Raw genomic sequence first — 22,522 nt, 5'->3', positions numbered from 1 at the left:
CCATCACTACCAGTCTCCTTCTTCCACGCTCCACCCAGCAGCTTTCTTCCAGGTTCCAGCCTGCTTCCCACGTATAATAAGGTATCATCCTTCGCCATCCTCCCTACAGCAGCTTCTTCCCACAAGCCCCACATTTTCCATCTACTTTACAAGCTGCAATGTTGTAGTCTCACCTCTACCATCACGCACGGCTGCCTCCAAAGCTATATTTTACAATTCTTCTCTGCCTACTGTATTGGTATTTTATATAATAATCGCATCTCACGTTCTCTCGCGTCTCTGCCACTCAATACCCCAGGACCCCCGGAGCTCTACTTACCGATTCTTTATCCGCACTGATCGTTCAAAAGATCCCCTCGCCGTCACCAGTCTGTCTCATCGCACATCAGTGTACACATAAATGTCACAAAAGACTAAGAAAGTGCGCAACAACAGCGCATGCACCGTGCACGCCTGTAGCAGGGTTTTTAATGACGATTGTTACTTTAAAAACGTTTGTACTACCGGTGTGGCTGCCTCTTCTAGTAATTCTTCGCTTCGACGTTCGTAAAATAAGAAGAAAAGCCGCCACACAGCGTTCAATATAAAACTCAAGTCAAATGCCACTTCCGAGACAAAAAGTTTGCTCCAAGCAGTCCGGAAACAGCGTAAAATAGAATGTATCCGTCATTCCAAAAACCAATTGACCCCTTTTCCATCAGTTCACCGCAAATGATCCAATGTGAGAAAAAATCGGTTTTTACTGTTTCTTCGTATCCCTATTGATCTGATTGCAAGTTTCTTACCTTGGCTCCAACATACATTTACTCGTAGGAAAGCCGCCCATTCCTCAGAAACCTATGCGAAAGTGGCCTCGATGCTTTCAATGGTGTTTTGCCAACTGGGTGGTACTAAGCTGCCTCGCTTTTTGCGATCTTGGAAATCCGGAATGTCCAGAAATCTTCATCAGAATATCTCCAACCTAAAACTAAAAAGATGAGCTACTTACAGCTGGGACGGCGAAAATTTTGCGAGCTGGAGTCCGTTGCACGGCATGTGAATCGTGCCGAGTGATTCCTAGTTGCTGCTAGTGTCCCAGAGTGAGTTGCTCTCCCCCCAAGTAGAGAGCCCAAGCTCAGCATTCTCAGAGAACGTCATCTGTGGATGCTGAAGCTCCAGGATTAATCTCTGGCTCCGGCATCGAGGGGAATTGCTGCCTTGGCCGTGGAGGTTGTTGAAGTCTTGAAGTGCCCGAAGGCATGGGCACCGGAGAAAGCACAGGCATTTCAGCAACCGTAGGGAAAGCAGGAAAAGGATGATCAAACTTGCACGTAGGCCCAAATTTACAGAATCCATGTCGAGCAAAGAAAGTGCACGGCGGAGCGCCCTGTTAAATATCATGGAGACACGAAGATTTCCATTAGAAAGATCAATGCTCCGCACAGTGCATCCACATAAACCGAAGCTATAAAAAGGCAACAATTAAATACACTACATAATGTTACCGGACGCAGAGGTAGACCCGTTGGACCAAAAGCAATGCCTGAGCCTGCATTCCTCTCTTTCGGGTGGTGATATCTGCACGTACTCCCAAACTTACACTCGCCTGTTCTCATGTAGTATTGGCAATCAGGCTGACCAGGCCTCTCCGGATAAACTGTTTCCACTAGCCCAGATGGTGAAGACGGAGCCATTGGAAAGGCCACAGCAGATGTTCCTGCCAGATATGGAGAAAACGCAGGGAAACTTAGGGCAAGTGGATCTTGCGTTGGTGGAGCTGCTCCATATGTCAGATAGTTCGTTGGCTGCATTGAGGCTTGCTGCTGTAGATCAAAATCAAAAGGGACGAAGTGGCCAGGGCTCAGCTGCAAATGCACACAGCAGTAACCATGAGACTAGTACAAAACACTGAACTAATTCTAAGCTAATGACGCACTTTGTCTTACATGCCAATCAGAGCATTACCGGTAGCATCAGAAAATGAGATGGTCAGATACGAAATAGAACTCGGCCATGACTTAGGAATGTCAGTGACCACATAGCCCTCAATGATCCCTCCACACCATGATTAGGCTAACACCATGAAGGTAAAAGACGAGTTGGCATTTTAAAAAATGATGGCACTACGTATTAGTTCTAGCAGTCCTAGGCTTTGCAAGCTGTAACCAATATTCGTTAGTTGTCAAGATGAGAAGCTTGAGAATTACAGATCCAATGGAACTGTTTAAAGAGTCCTAACACGTATCTTTCGACAGTCGAAAAATAAAACACTAAGGAACATTCTTCATGCCATTCGACTCGTTCACTACAAAGAATACTCGGGCCGCAACAAATACCTACACAAGTACTAATGAACCCACAATACACGTAAAGGCATTAGATGTTGCATGATTGCCGATGCATCTCACATGAAAATCAAAAGCACGTCCACGATTGGATGTTGTAATGTACCATCGGAGTGAGGTTGTGAACTCTCATCTTCGCAAGAAAATCACATCTGCATTGAGATTGAAAGAAGTAGAAGACATTTTACCGGATATGCATTCCAACCAGATTGTACTGGTACTAGGCCTTGACGGCCGGCGGGAAGAAACTGCATGGGAGAGAAGCTAGGTTGCCCGGGGGTGCGTGGAGATGTGATGAGAGGAGGCCTGGCCTGAGCTACCTGCCATGGCTGATTAAAACCCGTGGGATTATACATGTGTGTTGCTGGCAGTGTCGACCCTATCCCCCCTCCTGGGAATGGAGAGCCAGGCATCGATGCGACCGCTCCACCTCCTGCCCCAACTGGCTGTGGATGATTGAACTTGCATGTTGCACCATACTTGCAAGTTCCTGTCCGCATGTAGAATGCACAATCCTTCTCAGCCTGTAGGATAACACAATCATAATCATAATTCTCATGCCAGGTGTAGGCAAACGCAGCAAATCAGTGTTACAAGAATGAATCCACGGACTAGAATCGATCAAGTTAAATAAAATCACGTTGGATTCAACTGGCAAATTCAACACTTCTGCTCTCGTGTCTTCATGGAAGACAGCCACCTAGTGATTTACAGTCTGGCCGAAAATTTTCCAGTTGAATTTATACTCACAGGACGTAAAGGAAGATTCAAGGCATTCAGTCGTCGTGCAGGTCTTCCAGCTGATCCAGCTTTGTCCCGTGGATGATGGTATTTACATGTTGAACCAAATTTGCAATTACCTGTCTTTAGATAATACTGCAGGCGCCATCAAAAGGTACCCTTGTCAATTTGCAAGAGGATGAGGCCAAAATGGCATTGCCCGATGCCACCATCGGGGAGTGGCCAGGAGCGAGAAATCTCTAATACTCTGTCCTAAAACCAGAGACTAGAACTACATCCAAGTAACGCTATCAGCTAATGCATTCTTCAAGGATTGCTGATATCTATCAAGGTAGTACACTCGTGACATCTCTAATACAACTTCAGAGTGTATGTAATCAAATATGCCATTTTTAATCAATGACTTATGGATTTGGTTCTAATTTCCGTGAACAAGAAGTACCTGACACTCGGGTTGCCCTATTCTTTCTGGGTAATCTTCTCTGCTGCGGTCTACTCCTGAACTCTGCAAGCAAAGGTTTCAGAAATGTTTGTCTGAGGAGGCAGCAAACGCCCAAAATTAATCTTTAACAGTTATAGTTCTGAGTTGTGGATCAAATCGATTGTGTGATATAAGTTAGAATTCATCCAGAAGTCATAGGCTTTCAAATAATTACATGGTCTCCATGGTGACATCGATATATAGTGAACGTACTGCGAGTAATGCTAATGCTAATCTGGTGCATTGTTACGTGAATGAACACTCCGTAGTTATAAGAAATGCAATTCGGACTGCCTTGCTGTGAGGCCTACAAGCTATCAGCCATGCATCCGGACTGCCAAAACAATTGAAATCTTTGTGTGCTGCAAGAGCTGCCGTATAATAATTCTAAGCTTGAAGCAATTATGCATGGGCTAAGGTCTCACCAAAGTGCGATCGGGGGGATGATTGTACCGACAGTCCATGCCAAATGCGCAAAGGCCCGTTTTCATGTAGTATGCGCAATCTGGCTCCCCAGGACGCTCTGGGTAGGGTGAATCCATTGCCTGGGCTTGGGTCTCTGGATTCATCCACCACATTGACTCTGCACAGCGGCAATTCAGATGTTATCACGCATCAAAAACGTGCTGGGATAGCAATCAGTTAATTTGGCATTGAGATTTGAAATTTTACCTTCTAGATGAGAAGTTTTTCAGGAGGGATTCGTCATTTCCGTGGAAAGGGTGCTTCGGTGACTTGGAAGCTAATATTCACTAGTCGGCGAGATCCCCAATCTAGCGGATGGTGGATCGATTATCCCACAGGAACCAAAACGCGGCGTGAAAGCAGTCGAGTGAAGACGTCAATGAATGCAATCCATGGTGGGAGGCTGTCAATGGATGCAACCCACAACAACCCGGTCAGACTGTTCGATTGTTAATTTTCATCGCCGGACTGGGCTACTCCGTTCGCTCATGCAGGGTGCGGAGCTATCGTTAAATCATGTCCACTTTGCAGATGTCGGTCCAATCTTCGCTTTGATTTGATCTCGTGCTTTTGCTTGTTCCACACGATATCATTATTCTTGCAGTCGTTTTAGCGCTCTAGCGAATCGGCATCCACCCAAAGAGCAGACATCATCCGATGTAGAACCTTGATCTTCAGATGATAATAGCTGCCAATGTACTTCGTCTTGTTGCAAGGGAAGGATGCGAGGAAGTTGGTACTCGAACAGAAAAATTGGCGTGCGCAATTTACCTCCCGGGCTGCGCTGCACATCTGCAACCGACGGAAAGGCATATTGCAGCCGCTACCCTTCGTACGAGGACACAGTCGCACTAGCCGAAAGAACTGTACTGCGGCATGACTGAGCTCCGAGAAATGAGCACGGCCATTGAAGCGGAGCATCATATTCCATGTGTCATGCCGTCGCAGCGGGCACTAGCAGTGATTGGTCTGCATGGTAGGAGCTGCGGATGCAACGAGCTTAAAGGACAGTCGTCTGGCCACCGACTGGTTACACTACTGGATCTTCGAACCACAGCTCAACGACTGGAGAGGGTGGGCAGGCTCAAGCACAGAAGCGGGTCTCTGATGTGGTACAAAAGGCGGTTGTGTGGAGGCAGGCAAGGCTGGTTCAAGGCAATTGAGCTATCTGGGGTTCGAAGGAAAGACACAGGAGAGAAATGGAGAAGAAGAGGCGAAGCTTTTAGATTGTCGTGCGGTCTTAGAAAGCTGAAGATCTGCCCAGGAGGAAGGGTTGTGATTGGTTTATGGGAGTCTGGCGATGGGGAGCAGGAGGTCATGTCGTTGGGTGCAGAAGAAGAGCACGCCCACACACAAAAACACTCACAGAAACCCTTGCAGAAAGGCAGAAAAGCGATGTGGGAAAGAGAGAGAATAAGAAGATGCTGGAGAGGCAGAATTGCAAGAATTTCTTATTTTCTCCTCAGCAAGCATCATCACAGCATCAGCATCATCATCAAGTTTGCAGGAATGAGCAGAGCAAGCCCACGTCTCCCTGCTGCAAGTCCGAGTCTCTTGGAAGCAGATCAAAGCCAGGGATGATGAGGAAGAAGGCCAAGCAATTTAGCAATCGAGCATCAATGGAGGAAGAAAGCCAAACACAGCTTTTTCAAACAGTTGTTGGGTGCCGGAATGCAGCAAGCAAACAAGCACAGAACATCAAAAGGCGAGCTCAAAGTATAAGAATCTTTTGAGTTTCCTGCAGGTGAGGAGTTGGAGGAGGAGGAGGATCATCGTCTTCCTGCTCCTTCCTTTTGTTTTGTAGGGGATGTTGCTGCACAAAAAACTCGAGATGATGAGAGGAAAACGCAGAGTCCCACAAACCCACAACTTGTAGAGCCTTCGCTTCAATCACTTCGCCCAGAAATTACCATTTTGTGTAGAAGTCAGTATATAGACAGTTCAGTTCGCCCACGCCCACAAAGGCAAATCCACAGAGAGCCAGAACTACCCACAAAAGCAAACAGAGACACCCATACAAAGCCCAACTTGCATTGCTTCAATAATTTCGTCCTCGAACCACTGGTCTTATTGAAAAACACTTCAGCCACAAAACAATTGTCAAAAACGCATTTTGAAAACCGGGAGACTTTGGTGAAAACGGTTACCCATGAAATAGAGAAAGAGAAAGAGAGAGAGAGAGAGAGAGAGAGAGAGAGAGAGAGAGACCTCCTTGGACAGGGAATTGGCCACAAAACCAATCAGTAGCCAGGAAGGAGAGCGAATTTGACCGCGCAAGAATACGTGTGGGTAAGCCAAGCATTTGGTCAATCAAGGAATCCAACTAGAGAGATAGAGAGGTAGTCTTCAAAAACACAGTGAGAAAACCTTCAAAAACAAATATATGTAATGTGTGACAAAATTGGAGAATCAATGGGTTGCCTTTTTGTGTGACAAAATTGGAGGCCTTTTCACTGAAAACAGTGGAGCAAGAAGGCAGAGAGAGAGAGAGAGAGAGAGAGAGAGAGCATCCCTCTCTCTCGAACCCCAAAAAGCTGCTCAAAATGCCTTTAAACGTGTTGGGCGGCCTCCCTATCCACGTGGCACCATACGAAGCATAGACTTGTATAATGGGTTAGACAAGTGTACATAGGATGTTGTTACAATAATGATTCTATAGTCTTGTTGATGGGGATTTCAGTAATGAACGTGGGTGGCCCTTTCTCCCCACCACCATTTTCTATTGTTAACGTCCTAATACTTAACCCATGGATCTAAGTTCTTATCCTTCACTCCCTTCATTTCTTCTTACAATCTACCCTCCTCCCTTACCTTCCTTTTCAAAGAGATCAAGAGAATATCATCTCTCTTTCGCATCCATTTCTAGAGAAAACAATATGGCCCCATGACACATAATGAACTCTATATATATATATGTATGTATGTATGTATGTATGTTCATTTATTTATAGATTTATTTATTTATTTATTTATACATTTATTAATATTATGGGCACATATAACAACACCATCCTTGAAAATGAGTCTTAAGGAAAAGGCCACCACATACTACAACTCATACTACCCAACATATCACTACATAACCTCAAATATTTTTACATCACAACAAACGACACAAACTTCTTATATAATATATACATGGGAAATTTTCAAAAATTCTTGCCATTTTTGGTTACCTTGTCACCCACTTTTAACAATGCCTTTCTTAGCATTTCTTTTTTAAGGCATGATGGTACAACAAATAACTATTCCCATGTTTTAGAACATAGCACCTAGTTTTAACCACACCCCTACTTTTAAATATGATGACTAACTTTCAATAACTCATATATAGTGTCATTAATGTTATGTTATTGCACATGCAATTTTAAAAGTTTTGAAAACCCTTCTTGCTACATCACTTTTTATGAGCTATAAAAGCCCTTAGTTGCATGGGTATCTTTTACATTACAAATGAGGTTTTAATGGTTGAACAAAAGTTATTTAATATCAAAATAAAGATTCCCACACTTTAGTACTCTAATGCATGCCTTTAAAGAAACATAAATAATATTCCAAAATCAATACCTCTTTTGGTTTCCATTTAAGAGGAAAAGATATGATGTTAGTGCAATCTCAATATCAGAATGAGAGATTCATCCCACAACAGTCTTGCAATGCCATCAAAAGCAACACTAAGAGTCTAGAGAAAATGTATAAAAGGGAATCCCTTTCTAATAGTAGATTACTCTCACTTTCCCTTCAGACTTATAAAGAAAAGAATCTATGCCATTAGTTTTATTAGGAAACATCATTTTCTTTCCACTGTAGCTTCAAGTCAAGATAGAAGTCACTTAGAATAATGACTTACCCCTTGTATACACAGTCACCAATTTGTTCCATTAAGTCATTCGTGCTTGCTTTATTTTATTTTCAACTTTTAATGGATTTGGTAAACTATTAAATGATGCAATTAAAATACATATTCTGAATAAATTTAACTTAGATTTATTGCTAACACACATGATAAGTTCCTATTTCTAATCAAATCAGATCACTATCATTAATAATCTCCATGTATAAAACTTTATGCGATGTCAAATTATGAGACAACAAGCATTATTCAAATACAATATTAATAATAAGATAGACATTTATTTTCCATAGACCTATGATCGTTTAACCCATGATTATGCTATGAGTTATAATGATGGCCATGTATCATTTAAGAACTTAATATATACCTGGGAGCTATGTGTATGATGCATGCAAGCTTATGTTATATATGTTTGTATGGACCAAAGAACACTTTTAGTAATAATTTCACCACTCTTGTGTATGCTATATGAATATAGTGCAATTTGCATCCTCAACATTAGCCTTCATGAAGATCTCACACAAGAGTTGGCCATTCTCATATGGTGGAGCAAAAATAGAGGATTATGATTTTTGTGGGATAGTTGGTAAAAGCTTACATCGAACCTCATATTTTTACCAAGTTCGATCGCATTTAGGGGAGTTTGTAAATTGTTTTCCTTGCCAAGTGGATAATAAATCTTTGTGGCCAGCATTAATTAGCAAAATCACGACATAAGACAATGGGATCTTAATCATAATAGCACAACAACTAGTGTGGTAAATGTTCTATAAGCCCAAAACACTGAAACAACCAAAATGCCAAAGAGGAGATCCAAAGGTGATTGTGGGTCAAACTATTTCTAACAAGAAACACTTATAGATATCAAGGATGAATTCCTAGAGAATACAACAAGCTACTAGAAATTGATGACTTTTTGCTTGTATAGGGAAAGAACTTAGAAGATGAGCCTCTCCAATTATTCCATCATTCGTCAATGTAGACTTCCTTGGATGCATAAATAAATTTAGAGGATCTAGAAAACCTCATTCTTATGATACTTACATGTTTGCTATACATGAGTCTTATGATTTTCTATGGGGATTGCTTGTCCTTAACCATGACATTGTGTATATGCATTTTTATAAAGGTAGATGTACATTAATGGATATTAATGTACCTAGTAATAATATCTAGATGAAGTATACTTACTGCTTATCATAGTTAAAATATGAAAATGGATCAATACTTATCATAGTTAATGCTCATCATAGTTATAATATTAAAAAGGATCAATAAAAAGTTGGCTTTAACTTTTCATCTAACAACTTAGCCACAAAACTATGTGAAATAGATTTTGCATTGTTATACCTTAGTATAAAATTAAATGTTTACTTGCAAAATTTTACTCATCCTTTCAACCTAATGATGCTTGATTGGTCCAAGATGATGCACCATAGGTTTAGTGTACACACACACACACACACACACAGAGCAACTGTGTGTGTGTATGTGTGTGTGTGTGTGTGCACGTGTGCGCGCTCGTGCATGTACAAAACATTGTTATTTATTCATTTTAATAGTTGGCCCCTATTTCTTGCTCTCACATATTAAGGTTTTTGTTATAATCATGATACACATGTATTTTAACTAGAAATAATTGAATCTGTGTTTTTCTGCATAGCAAATTTGTTCAATATGGTATTGAATTACGTGTAGAATTGTTGAGTAGGGTGCTTCATTATTTGCAATTTTGGATAGAATTGAGCCCATGCATATTTACAGTACATCTATGTTTCAATCTAAAGGAGACTCTTCTTATGGCATGTATGAGACAAAAATATTTTGTTGTAATGCTCATGGGGCCTAAATAGGCTATAGTTATAAATACATGATCCCTCACATTTGCATCCAACTTACAAAATATCAAGAAGGGCATCTAGATGACAAAGTTGTGCTTGAAATTTATGGGAAGAAATATTGTTTAATCATCTTTATACAAGAATAAATTTAACAACTAAACAATCAATATCCTAAAAAAGTTCTTCTAAAGGTCCACTTTAATTTTTTGAAATTAGTCTAAATTTTGTAAGTTGTAATAATGGTAATTTATCATTGCATTTCAATGATGAGTCAATCAATATATTTGTATATAAATACATATTTTACGATTTCTTTTAAAGAAATGGATGGGAAATCCTTATATGATACATACAAGATCATGTGTATGTGTATGTAGGGACCAAAGTGTGTCTAAATACTATAAGATCATTGGCCTTTGGTATATTAAAAGGAAATTTCAAAAAAGCATTATAAACTCAAAGATCTTGGAGATCACTATCACAAGACCATTATGTGGGCACCCTTAACATGCACTTGAGATATTTATTATATGTGAGCAACACGCTTGAAAAAATTCCTATACATATAGCCTAGGGAATGCGTTACTAGAAAAGTGTACAAACAACTTGCTTTCAAGGGGTGATATTTAAACTCCTACTTATAGGTCCTATATTCCATTCCCTTACATGTAGCCAGTGGGGGTGCATTACTAGAAATTGTACATACAACCAACATTTAAGGGGTATATTTAAACCCTTTCTTACATATAGTCGTACATTCCTTTCCCTTTGTAGGAAATACATGTTAATTGACTTCATGAATTTAAAAACTTTGAATCATGTATATATTCGTATGAATTTATTAGATTTAAAAAATCCATTATGTCGAACCCTCATCTTATGATTAGTATATTTAGCTATATCCCATAGCACATGTAGATGGTAATAACAACAACAAATAACATAGGTATTTGCAATGCATTTGTAACATTGAGCGGGTTCCTCCCCCTATTTTATTCTCCCTTGATAAATACTTGAAGAGTTTATATATGCCTTGCATTTTTTTTGTGTGCTAGGTGACCAAATAAAAAATTCCTAGTAACTTCAAATTTTTATGATACTATAATGAAAGTAGATGAAATAAAGTTCACGGATTCATGAAAACATATTGTAAACTGTAACATTCATTGATATTAGTGTAAAAACAATTGTTAATAGTTTAAATGAACTGTACATATTAAATTGCTCACCTAGTCATAAATAATATCTACACTATTTGTGCTACTAAAGTCAAAGCAGTTTTTCCTACTATTCCACTTACATAAAGGATCTAAAAATCTCCAATAGGTAATAAATTAGGTATGAAGAGGAAACAAAAAGATTGGCTTGAGTGTCACATAGCAAAAGATATGGACAAGGTATTAAATCAAATACACTTTTGGATGGCAAATCAAAGTAGGGGACTCCCCACATATTTGACAATAAAATCTTAAATCTTTGTGAAAGGGAAAAATGTTCCTCTTTTTTTAGTAAAATTATGGTGTAGACTAATATATAATATTCATGACCATTGACATCTCTAATTCTCTTGTTAAAGTTATATTTTATGTACGAAATGATGTCATGGCTTGTAAAAATGAGTACCATGACAATAGTTTAATATATAACATGTGCATTTGTGTAAAGTCAATAGAAAAAACATCTAGATCCCAAATGTAGTGCTATAATTTTTGGCCTTGAGTTTTCACAACACAAAAGGACTAAATTGACAAAAGGTGGAACATGTGGAATTTTTCTAAAACAAGGGGACCACTATGCAAAAAATTCAAAGTGTGTTTGCTAATTTCCTATATATTTGTCATACATTAAATCAAAATTGAACCTTAAATTCCTAATATGAGAGGGATCATGTAGGTAATGAGATACAACACAAAAAGATGAAATGTGTCTAATCGTATGTTTGCTTAGTTTACTTCAACTTTGTGATGGACTTAAGAGCATATTTCCATTGTGATAAATTATAATTCATAGTTTACATTGTGGTATTATCTATATTGTTTGGACACATATCAAATTCAAAAACTAGGGTGAACTTTTAAGAAGTACTATATGAGAGAGAGAGAGAGAGAGAGAGAGAGAGAGAGAGAGAGAGAGAATGGGGGTTCTAGGACATCATTTTCTAGCCCCCTCATTATCCATAACGTTGAACTATTCAGAGGATGGGTGGTCTCGCCGTCCACTCAGCGATATATAAAGCATATGTTTATATATGTGTGGTCAATACTGTATTAGATATGATCATAATGATAATGATAGTATTGGTGATGTAAATAATGACTAAGGTGGCAATACATAAGGGCCTACCATCCACATCTATATAAGTTAGTGTCCATATGTGCTAATGGTGTCGAAACAAATTGTATGTTCCTCTTCCATTGTGGAACTTACCCTAGACTACCGAGAGGTTGCACTAGTTTGATTTCTTGAAATTAAGCTCATATCTATTGAAGAAAGGAGAGTGTGAATGCTCATACACACTACCCTTTGGCTAAACATTTAGAATCATCATAATTTGGAAGTAAAATGAGGTAGAAAAGAGCATAAATAAAATGAAGGATCCAATGCTCCCATAGTTTAAAGAGTACATAAGAGATTCACTTTAAAATAATTAAAATAGTGTAGCACATGGACATGTGCAAAGTTTAGAGAACTTGCAACCTTGATGCCACCTGTAAAACATAATTTCCCAAAAATCCGAAACAAACATTTCTATTGGTCACCCTTAAGTTTGAGAGTGATGTAAACCTTTCACAAGAGATACTTCTTTCAATTAGAATTCTCCTTCAACTTGTGTGGTGCAGCCTCAAGGATGTGCTTCAATGCTACTGATCGAATGCTTGTTGCCTTAGACAAGGGAAAAATTGTACCAATTTTTGAATTGAGGTGCCTCAATGATACTAACTAAATGCTTGCAAGGCAAAAATTTTACCAGTTTTTAAATTCAAGCTATCATATCAAGAGAACTTCTTTGGGCGTTTTGGAAGATTATCTACAAATATACACCTCAAATATATTTTGCAGCATTGGGGCCTAATCAAAATACATCCGCCCTTTCTATGATGTCTTTCTAGCTCATCTATCATGGAATCATGTGTAGTAACTAGATTAGTAATTTTGCTATTGCATTTATAAGTTTAAAAGGTATCATTGATATAGAACATAATCTTGTTGTATCACTTATAAAAAATCCTAAGTTGGACCTAATGAATCACTTTAGTGAACATCATAAGGCTAATACCTAGCACTTAAATCATTGAAAATATTTGGAATGAGGTCAACATGAGAATTTCATAACACAATTAGCCTAACATGTATGCTGTTAAAGAAGCATGCATATTTCATGGTATGTTAAGATAACTTGGCAATATGCTAAGAGAAATTTCTCATAAAAAGTCCAAATCGGGTTTCCACTAAGTAGAAATAGTTGCACATACTAGAAAAAAGGAATCTACTTCCATTGTAGCATCAATAAATCATATGCTCAATTGAATTTTACTTATGTGAATTGACCATTTTCATTGAATTTTGTTTCTCTTTATCATTAAACTTTTAACGAAAATGGTACATTGGCTAATGTACATTGAAGCCACTTAAACTTTTTTCCCTTTATCATTAAACTTTTGACAAAAAGTGGTAAGCTAGCTAATGTATGTTGTAGCCCATTAATTAAAGACGAGAATCATAGTACAAGTTTTAATTAAGAGTGTATATAAGCCCTATATATAGGTGTAATAAGGTCCATCTTGGTATGTACATGACTTAAAGAACTAATATCATGCATTTATATCAAAATTCAAATATGCATTCATGAAGCATGCATAATTCTAGTCATACCTTTAAAAGAACTATAGCATTTTTTTGGAATTAGGATATGCCTCTTAAAACTCATATTTCTTGCAACAAGGTCTTCAAAAACTACATTATATATTGGAGTAGTCTTAAAAGCATTATAAGCATTCCATAGAAGGTCTATTTAATTCAATCATATGGTAGTTCCTATAAGGCCATGGAATTATACCTAGGTTCAGAATGGACTTTAGGAAAAGCTATCATAGATGCCTACTTCATATGTGCTAGTCTCATGGTGTAAAGCAATGATATACACCTTGAAGAAAAGTGAGAATATTTATAGACACGACCAAATGTTTTTTAAGAACTACTTTATAGTGATTTGAGGTGAAAGATCTATGAAGATGACTTTTGATGCAATTTAGGCTTTGAAAAAAGTCCAATGTAGCAAGGGAATGGGTGAAATCTACCAAAGTCCATGCTAAAATCAAGATAGCATGATGTAAAATGGAGACGCTTGTATAATGAAAGAGGTAATTCTCAGTCACAAGATATAATATGATGTAATGGAGAGGCTTGTAGCATGATGTAATGTCGAGATGCTTTTACAATGAAAGATGTAACTCTCACTCACAAGACCTATAACAATGTCAAAGAGTTCTGCAAAATAATGAGGATGGGCTAAAGAGATAGGAGTCTTAGTCTTGGTCAAATAAACACCATTGCAAAAATATTGCATGAGAGTATGGAATGGGAGTAAATGCCCAAATAGTGTGATGGCATAGTATAACCATTCATTTTTCAAAAGTATGACCTCGTTAAGGATCATAAAGCTTGCAAATATAAAGCCAGCTAATTTACAATTCTTCTCCTGGATGTGTAGCATGCTTAACTTTTTCGTTCAATAGGATTTTGTTACATACTAGAAATTAAAGACAATTGCATTGAAAGGAAAGGTAATTAATTATTGCACTGTGAGGCTAATTATCACAAAGAAGGAATTATATTACATGGTATCAATCTCATAACATGTTACAATTTTTAATGAAAGCATGGGTATAGGAGGGGTATAGGGAACTTAAAATAAGTTGGCATCAATGGCTTTGCAAATATCCACATGTTTGATTTCCTTGGACTACATTTTATTTTGTTGTTAAGGACTACATTGTGTTTATGTATTTGTATATCTTCACACAAAAATCAATAACCATTGGAGCCAAATTATGGAAACTTAAGCAAATATTCTTATAAATATCATGTTTCTGCCTTTCAACTCATTTGATGCACCTATCTTTTGGGTCAAAGCATGATCAGGTGTAGCCAATTGTCGTACTATTTGGGAGCATGTTGCAATGAGAACGGGTGTATGGGATTACAAAATCAAAGAACAAGCTCACTATATGACATGAAATAGCCCACATGCTCACAAAATGTTTTAAGTAGCATGATGAGCATCACCATTGACAGGGTCCCAATATTCAACCCACCCCAATTTTTTATTGTTTATTTTTTTCCAAAGAAAAGAACCTTCTATTAAACTTGAAAATTAATCGTACAAGTCAGTAATCTAAAAGGTGTTACTCATGGGGAAAGAAAAGAATCCGATAGTTGTCAGAAAAACCAGACTATTTCTAGAGAGCCCAGCTCATTGCTAGAGAATCTCTAGAATAGAGGCTAATAGCCCCCACCCTAATATTTTATCAACCACCATCTCTCGATGGACTCTGTAACTACACAATAGTTCTAGCATCATCAAAGCAATTGTGCTTTTTGGAGATTGTGGTTATTCTATTGCAACCATCGTGTTGGTTCTTAATACAAAAATCATGGCACTCTATGATTGATGTTCTACTTGAAGCCATGGACAAGGTGCTTGTGGTATAGGACAAGTGGCACTTCATAGGGTCAAACACCTTGCCATGGTAACCCCCATGATGGTTGGTTGCAATGTCGTAGGTCCAAGTCTCTTATGGTCTTTTGAAGGACTTAGATATTCTTGCTACTAAAATAGGGGATTTGTCAATCTATTATTGTTTTGTTTGCATGTTTGTTTTTTGCTCACTCATTTTTTTTGGTTCGCTCAATTTGCCTTGCTCGCTTTTTGGTAATCCTCCTCCTTGATCTACGAGGTTAGGGCCCCTATAATCGTTTCCAAAAGTAGAAAACATAGCAATGAGGGGCAGGGACTATCACATTATGCATGAGAAACCATGGGTTCTCTCTGAGTGTTGCATGTGGCGAAGTGGATGTTGAGTGAGACAAAAAGCTCAAAGGGAGAGATCCGTACTTGAGTCTGAGAGGAGGGAGAGGAAGCCTAGATTGGGAGGGACACAGGTCACCATTGCCATCTCCATCATAGTACTCCATCACCTCCTCTTGCTCTCATGCATTATGTCCACTTGTTTGTACATATTTGGAATGACAAGTTGTGTTTCCTTTCAGCATTGTTGTTCACAAAGTCACGAAATATGGCTCTTGCCATCTCTACATGATCCCATCCTTTTCTGATGATTCATTTGTTTCCTTTGTGCATCTAGCATTATGTTGTCCCTTATACCAATAAATTTTTAGAAATTCCATGCAATTCATACAATTCCTTGCAACATATTTCCCACCCATTAAAGTTAAACAAGTGTTACACAACACCCTTTGAATCGATTCGTGTATCATAAGTAAAGTTATGGAAGATACTGGTCATTTGATCCTCCAAGTTCATGTCCAAAAACTCTAACTTGCAAAACCCAACTATGATTGCAATCTAGAAACACTTCAACTTGTCACAATTTATAAATTATAAGTGCCACTTATGAACATCTTTGTATGGGCACTTCTTCTTCCAAGTGCATTCAATGTCTTCCTAGGCTTGTGATTAACCATATGATATTGTCTTTTTGTGTGAAGTGACTCAACATTCAACCAAGTACAATTACTCCCATGTTGTGCTTTGATTTATAACTCTAATATCATGTTTATCATTGGATCTCTTCTAGAGAAGATTTTGGCTATCCTCCTCCTTTTAGATTCATCATACCATCTTTCAAGCTCAAGACATTACAAGCAGATCTTTGCCGCTACTGTACACACACAATGATCTTATCTTTGTTGCTCTGGACTATACTTCTGGCATGTGTTGCCATAGGGTTAACATTCTCCTCTCTAGCATTTAACTAGAGTTATTATCTCAAGTTCTTAGTTAGACATGTTGTGTGCAATGTACAAGCCAAACGTACCAATATGAATGCAACATCATACTTTGGAGGCTCTTAATCTTTCAAGGACATAACTCTCCAAATGACTATCTTAATCATTTATCTTGTTAGAATAATTGTCTAAGAGTACCCATTTCTAGAATTCCTTGTAGGCATTCTCATCATAGTTTATGACTAGGAATTAGGATTGGCTAGAGTAGCCATATCTAGGATCCTTATAGGCTACATCCCCTTCTAGCATATGACTAGGCTACCATTAGGTAACCATGTTGGCTACAGATAGCTATCTTTTGGGATCCTTATAGTCCATCTCCTTTTAGCATACCACTAGCATATTGGATTGCCTTTTCTATGTCTTGAGATGAGCTATGGCTATTTGGTGTCCATCAATGTTCATCCCCATTTTAGCATTTTGCTATCCACAAATTGCACGTACAGGCAAGCTCAACATCAATTAATGGATGTTTGATTCACCCATGTCCATTTAATCATTTGATGCTCATGTTTTCTAGCCCTAGTCTCAGTTCTTGGGAGTTATTAAGTGTCTCCTTAATAATCATTCCCTCTATCAATGTTCATTGTCTCTTAAACATTGCTCTTGGGAATTTTCTAGAGTCAATATTGGACTAAGTGAAGCACATCCCAACTGAGCTTGTTGGTTGTTACAAAAAGATTCCAACAAGGCCATTAAGTGAGCACTAGAACATCTAGACACTATTTTCTAGCTAAGGAGGGACAGGAAACCTACTAACATAAAAAATACGTTGGGCCACAATAGCTCTAATTTATCCTCATAAGCAAGACTACAGCATAGACCATAGACAGGAGCCACCTCACTGCCTTTACCACCAACAACTACAAAATCTCTACCTTTGCATTGGCAACTATGTCTTTTGGATTCCGAGATGAGCATGCCCACCCCAATTATAAGGTTCCCCTATGAGTGTTACCTCCTAACATGAGCCTTATTAGATATCAATGCTCCACTCTCGTGTAACTATGCGGGAACCAGCTAACTCTACTTGTAAGTCCCCCCATATGAGGAGAAGGCATTTGAGTAGCTCGGTTATCCGGTAGGACCTGGTTTGGACACTAGATGGGGGCCATGTGTGGCCTAATGGCTGGACGGAGTTGGCACACTGCCAACAAGGCTACATGCAAGTGCAGGAAGGCATCCCATGACTGACCGCATTGAGGTAGATGGAGCATTTCTCGGGGCAGCCCACTCTTGGGTTGCAGGGCCCGTTTGGAGCCCCAGATGATCCCAATGGCTATGGGCCAAACGGCGACCGTAGGTCAGTTGCTCTATTTTATGCCACGGTTCTATTGTGTGGTCGATGGCCTATTTCGGGACCAATCCCCAGTCGACCGTGCAAACTGGGTCGATCACCCAATTGGGTCCAACCGACTACGACTAGTGGCTATATAAGAGCAAGCCCATGAAGCCCATTTCATCACTGGCTACAGCAACCCTGATTCCTTAGCATCCAGCCTCCGTCCTCTACTGTTTCTAGCTCGCCATCAAAGCTTCTTTCACAGGAGCGCACGGCTGGGAGGCAATGCCATCTATTATATCAGATCTACAGTAATCAAATTTTTGATTCTCCATACTATCTGTTTTCTCTCTTGCATACGAGATCCTGTTATCTGTTGAGCACAGACGTTGTATTGTTTTCTTACAAGCCTAACATAAGTGACCAGGTCATAAGAAACCAATATTTGCTAGGAAAAATATCTCCTAGAAGGAATAAAGGCTCTAGAAGTGATCCAAGCAAATAATAGCACTAGAAATCACCAATGTTTTAGAAGAGATCTCAAAAAGATATGCATAGTGTTTTTAAGGAAATTGTGGTTATGATTAAGCCCAAAGTGTATGCACAAGCATAAATTACAACACATGTGGAGCATGAGGTACTAAGATATAAATTCCAATGTGGATAAATATAGAAAACATGGATAGACACAAAAAATATTGATATAACAAAAATAAGCATAGCTCTCGCACAAACAACAATATGAAATAAAAGAAAAGGGTGACTTAATTTATGCTTTATTTGCTAGTGGGATTTTATGTCCTATCTTCATGTTTACCATTTCTTCAAAGTCCATGGATGTGTTGGCATCTACAAAAACCCTTCATATCAATGGCCAACTCCAACGTGTGCAACTCTTCACATGACCAACATGTCCAATTGTCAATGAAAAATTCATAGGTACATCTTTGGTATTTGAAAATATATTCCTTACCTCATGTACAAACATGGTTTGTACACTTTCCCTACTACAAGCATCCTTATATACACATTTATTCTATCAATGTCATTTTATAGCATGCGTAATCTTCCTACACACTGGCACCATAGCTATTAGAGTCTTCAACCTTTAAAATTTTAATATTACTAGAGAATATGGTATTTACTTCATTTTCCCTCGAAGTAGATGATACTATTACCATGGAATCTCTTGTTACATGGCTCAAAAGGATTTATGTGAGGTAATTATTGTTATTTGACAACAACATGAGGATCATGATACAAATTATGATAAGGTGAGGGAACCATGAGGCTTGACATTGCTTTTAGTAGTAATGAAACTAAAGGGCTAGAGCTTAGGGCCATGACTAGGCTTAAATTGAAATGAATAGGTGAAAATGTGTTAAAATCAAAGATGAATCTCTCCTATGATGAGCAGGCTTTCCTAAATGGACACTAATCCTATACTAGTGATGACATTAATGTGAGGTGGATGCAACCTGATTGCACACATCATGATGAAGGCCTAGATTAATGAATCACAGACTCAAGTTCAATCAGGTTACAAGATTCATACTTATACTCATAAAGAGACAATCTTGCACTATATTATTGCATGAAACTAACCTCCCTGTTACAAAATTGCATACATACTTGCATTGCTTTCTCACATGTGGGATAAAGCCTCTTTACACATGTGGCAGTATGCTCTTGCCTCCTCACCTTTAATCATACCTTGCCTCTATTCTTGTGCTCATGGCACCACAAATCTCAACAAATGCAAAGCCTATGAGAGGTCAACATCAATGAAAAACAAGGGTCATCTAGGCTAATGCTCAACCCTTGCATCGCAGTAAGCTTACGTACTTACTACCTTTAGCTATGGCACTCAGAAAGGATCATTGACTCAAATGCAGGTTGAGCTAGCTCAAAATCAAGGCTCCTCCCTTTTTCTTTGTTGGATCCCATGCTCGCATCGATAATTTTTGGCTTGTTGCATGATCATCATATATCTAAGGTATCTCCTCGGTAGCTCTTACATCATCATCTTCTAATGAATTTCCTTGCCGCTTCTCTCTTTGTAATTGAGGTGAAGAATCTGCACTTGCAAATATCCATAACAAAAAATACCCTCACACAACAACAATTGCATCTCTATCTGCTCATTATTAGATTATGCGGCACCCTCTTCCCATTTCCAAACCTTGCAATTCTTGGTAGGTTGGGTCACTCAAAGCACTTGAACTAGGTTTTATCATTTTTTTTCTCAGCATTTGAAAACTCGGGGCCCTCCATCCCTCAGCATGATGTCCCATAGAGGCATCCTAGAGAGACAAGGTGAAAGCAATGTAACCTCCAGATTGTTTCCATTTTTTAAAAGGCAATGGGCACCTACATTCATTCCTTCATCCTTTATACTGTTTTCCATGTCCATATGACACTCAGAGAAAAAATCAATGGTTTACATTAATCAATCCCAAAATTATCATATGATAATAAGTTTGACGAAGGGCACAGTGGCTATCCTCTTGATGCTTGTAGATTTTTTTTTGAGATATTGGCCTTTAGTGCTTGCTCATTTTGGCAACAACAAAGTCCTTTGAGTTTCTTCATGATTTTATGTTGTGAGTGAATAGCAACTACAAAGATAATGCTTCCATGTCATTGTCCCTCCCTGTGTTCTCTCCATCATATCTAAATTCAATCAACACAAATTGCTCCTAGTCAGCCACATTTTATTTTAATCTAAGGTTTGGAAAAAAAAAACGGATTTCATGACATTATACTCAAAGTTTTCATGTATGGTTGGTTAGCAATTCCTATCACTGCACACACACACACATTTTCTACACTTTACAAATACACACACACATACACATACACAGACACAGACACACACACACACACACACACACACACACACACACACACAAATTTTTGCTCCATCGGCTCTTATTGCTCACACACAAATTATAATTTTTGTTCCACTGGCTCTTTTTGTACACACCATATAGGACACTCATTCCCCCCAGCACACATGCACTTACACATTGTTTTCCAAAGAATAATGGTGTAGCAATTTTGGCTTTTTAGCCCACCATAGAAGGATTTATAGCCCCCCCTACCCTCTCTTTTTATCCTTGTGTAGATCCTTTTTTTATAATTAATTCCCACATTTTTTGCTTGTAATTAATTTTTTTCCCTCACTATTTGTCATGTTCCCTTTGTGGCATTGTTTTAATTGATTTAGTCTGGCATGCGGTGATTGGTTTTCATTATCCTTGCATGCTTATTTAAATATCTTTAAAAAAACATTTTTGGTAAAATTCCCTCTTGTCATGGGATCTTTGGTACCTTTATGCCTCTAATGCATTTTTGGTTTAAGTCTAATGAGTGTTTGGTCTTATTATCAACCCCTCTTTTTCCCTTCCCCCACCACCTTGTCTTTGCACTTTCCTATCTATGACTTATTTTTGTTTATTACCTTTTTTAATGTATTTATTTAACTAACTCAACCCAATCCCCTACTCTAACAAAACCCAACTCCCTTTTTCTATTCAAGTAAACTCCCTCTTTTTTAATTTACTTAATTTTTCATTCTTTATTGCATCGGTTCCTTTTCTTGCTCTAACCAAAACTGTTCTCTCCTTAACCTAACTTCTTAAATTTTTGCTTTAGCTCCCTATCTCTCCCTAACCATGACCTCTCACTAACATAGCATTCCCCTCCCCTTACCTTACCTTCCCTGTAAGTTGTAACCTTTCTTCCCCCTACCCACTGTCCCACGTTCTCCCTTTCACCTTCTCGCCCTTGCTTGGGAGCCGCAGTGTTTTGTAACGTCTCCTCTCTTGTTTTGAGTGCATCTCTTTGTTCCTCCTTACACTCTATTGTACTCACAACCTCTACTTCCTTCTCACTAGCTCCCCTCATGGTTAACTTACCATATCTTGTTCTAGCCCTTGGCTTCTTTAGTCTTGACTTTCCGTCTTGCTTCACCTCTCTTGTCCTCTCACAATGCCTCGACTACCTGTCTCCTTCCCACCACTCTGCTATCTTCCTCTTGTCCTAGGATTCTCACTTTGGCTTTCATTTGGACTCGTCTTGGAGGTACTCACCTTCTACCTCCCTGATTTCCTATCTTCTTTGGTAGCACTGCTGCTTCGGTTGCCTTTTTTCCCTTGTATTGCAATTGGCCTTTCTTATGCCCTTTCCTTCTTGACTCACTCATAATCGTGTCTCAACGACTTCACCTTGCTCTCTCGCTATGTGTTTATGTGTTTTCCACTTATTGTTATGTAGCTCACCTTCGCGTTAGCTCGAGCCACCTTTTATTCTCCTCTTAGTTTCGATTTTGGAAGCACCACCTTTGCCATTTTGCACTTTCACTATTGTTTTAATTTTCCTATTAATAACCAAGTGTCTCGTAGCCACTTCTAAACATTGTTTTACTCAGCATGACGGCATGTCTTGAGAGCCAGAGGATAACCAAATCCTGTATGGACTCCTCGAGCTCGTAGTTTCATT

The 22,522-nt window shown here is 38.7% G+C and overlaps 1 protein-coding gene across 1 annotated transcript; it reads right to left on the bottom strand.

Annotated features, from left to right (window-relative positions):
- Positions 1-583: 583 nt before the first annotated feature.
- LOC147898609 (zinc finger CCCH domain-containing protein 33-like) lies at positions 584-6,030 on the bottom strand. The gene is made up of 8 exons (XM_087378970.1): positions 5,922-6,030; positions 4,219-5,824; positions 3,972-4,129; positions 3,508-3,570; positions 3,075-3,200; positions 2,513-2,848; positions 1,485-1,844; positions 584-1,366 (listed from the first exon to the last, which is right to left on the bottom strand). Exons 3-8 carry the CDS (start codon positions 4,122-4,124, stop codon positions 1,124-1,126), a joined length of 1,281 nt encoding a protein of 426 aa, XP_087235096.1. The 5' UTR covers positions 4,125-4,129; positions 4,219-5,824; positions 5,922-6,030; the 3' UTR covers positions 584-1,123.
- Positions 6,031-22,522: the final 16,492 nt, after the last annotated feature.

This window comes from Dipteris shenzhenensis, chromosome 9 (genome assembly GCF_047967505.1).
Source record: "Dipteris shenzhenensis isolate YYH24624 ecotype China chromosome 9, Dip_SZ_1.0, whole genome shotgun sequence".
NCBI classification, from domain to species: Eukaryota; Viridiplantae; Streptophyta; class Polypodiopsida; order Gleicheniales; family Dipteridaceae; genus Dipteris; species Dipteris shenzhenensis.
The sequence above is the reverse complement of the archived record's forward strand: the minus strand, read 5'-3'. Positions and strand labels throughout refer to the sequence as shown.

Coding starts and splice junctions, on each gene's coding strand:
- LOC147898609 (XM_087378970.1), bottom strand. CDS start 4,124: ATGTGGTGGATGAATCCAGAGACCCAAGCCCAGGCAATGGATTCACCC. Junction 1,845..2,512: donor CTGGTTGGAATGCATATCCG/GTAAAATGTCTT, acceptor GTGCATTTGCAG/CTGAGCCCTGGCCACTTCGT. Junction 1,367..1,484: donor CGGGTCTACCTCTGCGTCCG/GTAACATTATGT, acceptor GATATTTAACAG/GGCGCTCCGCCGTGCACTTT.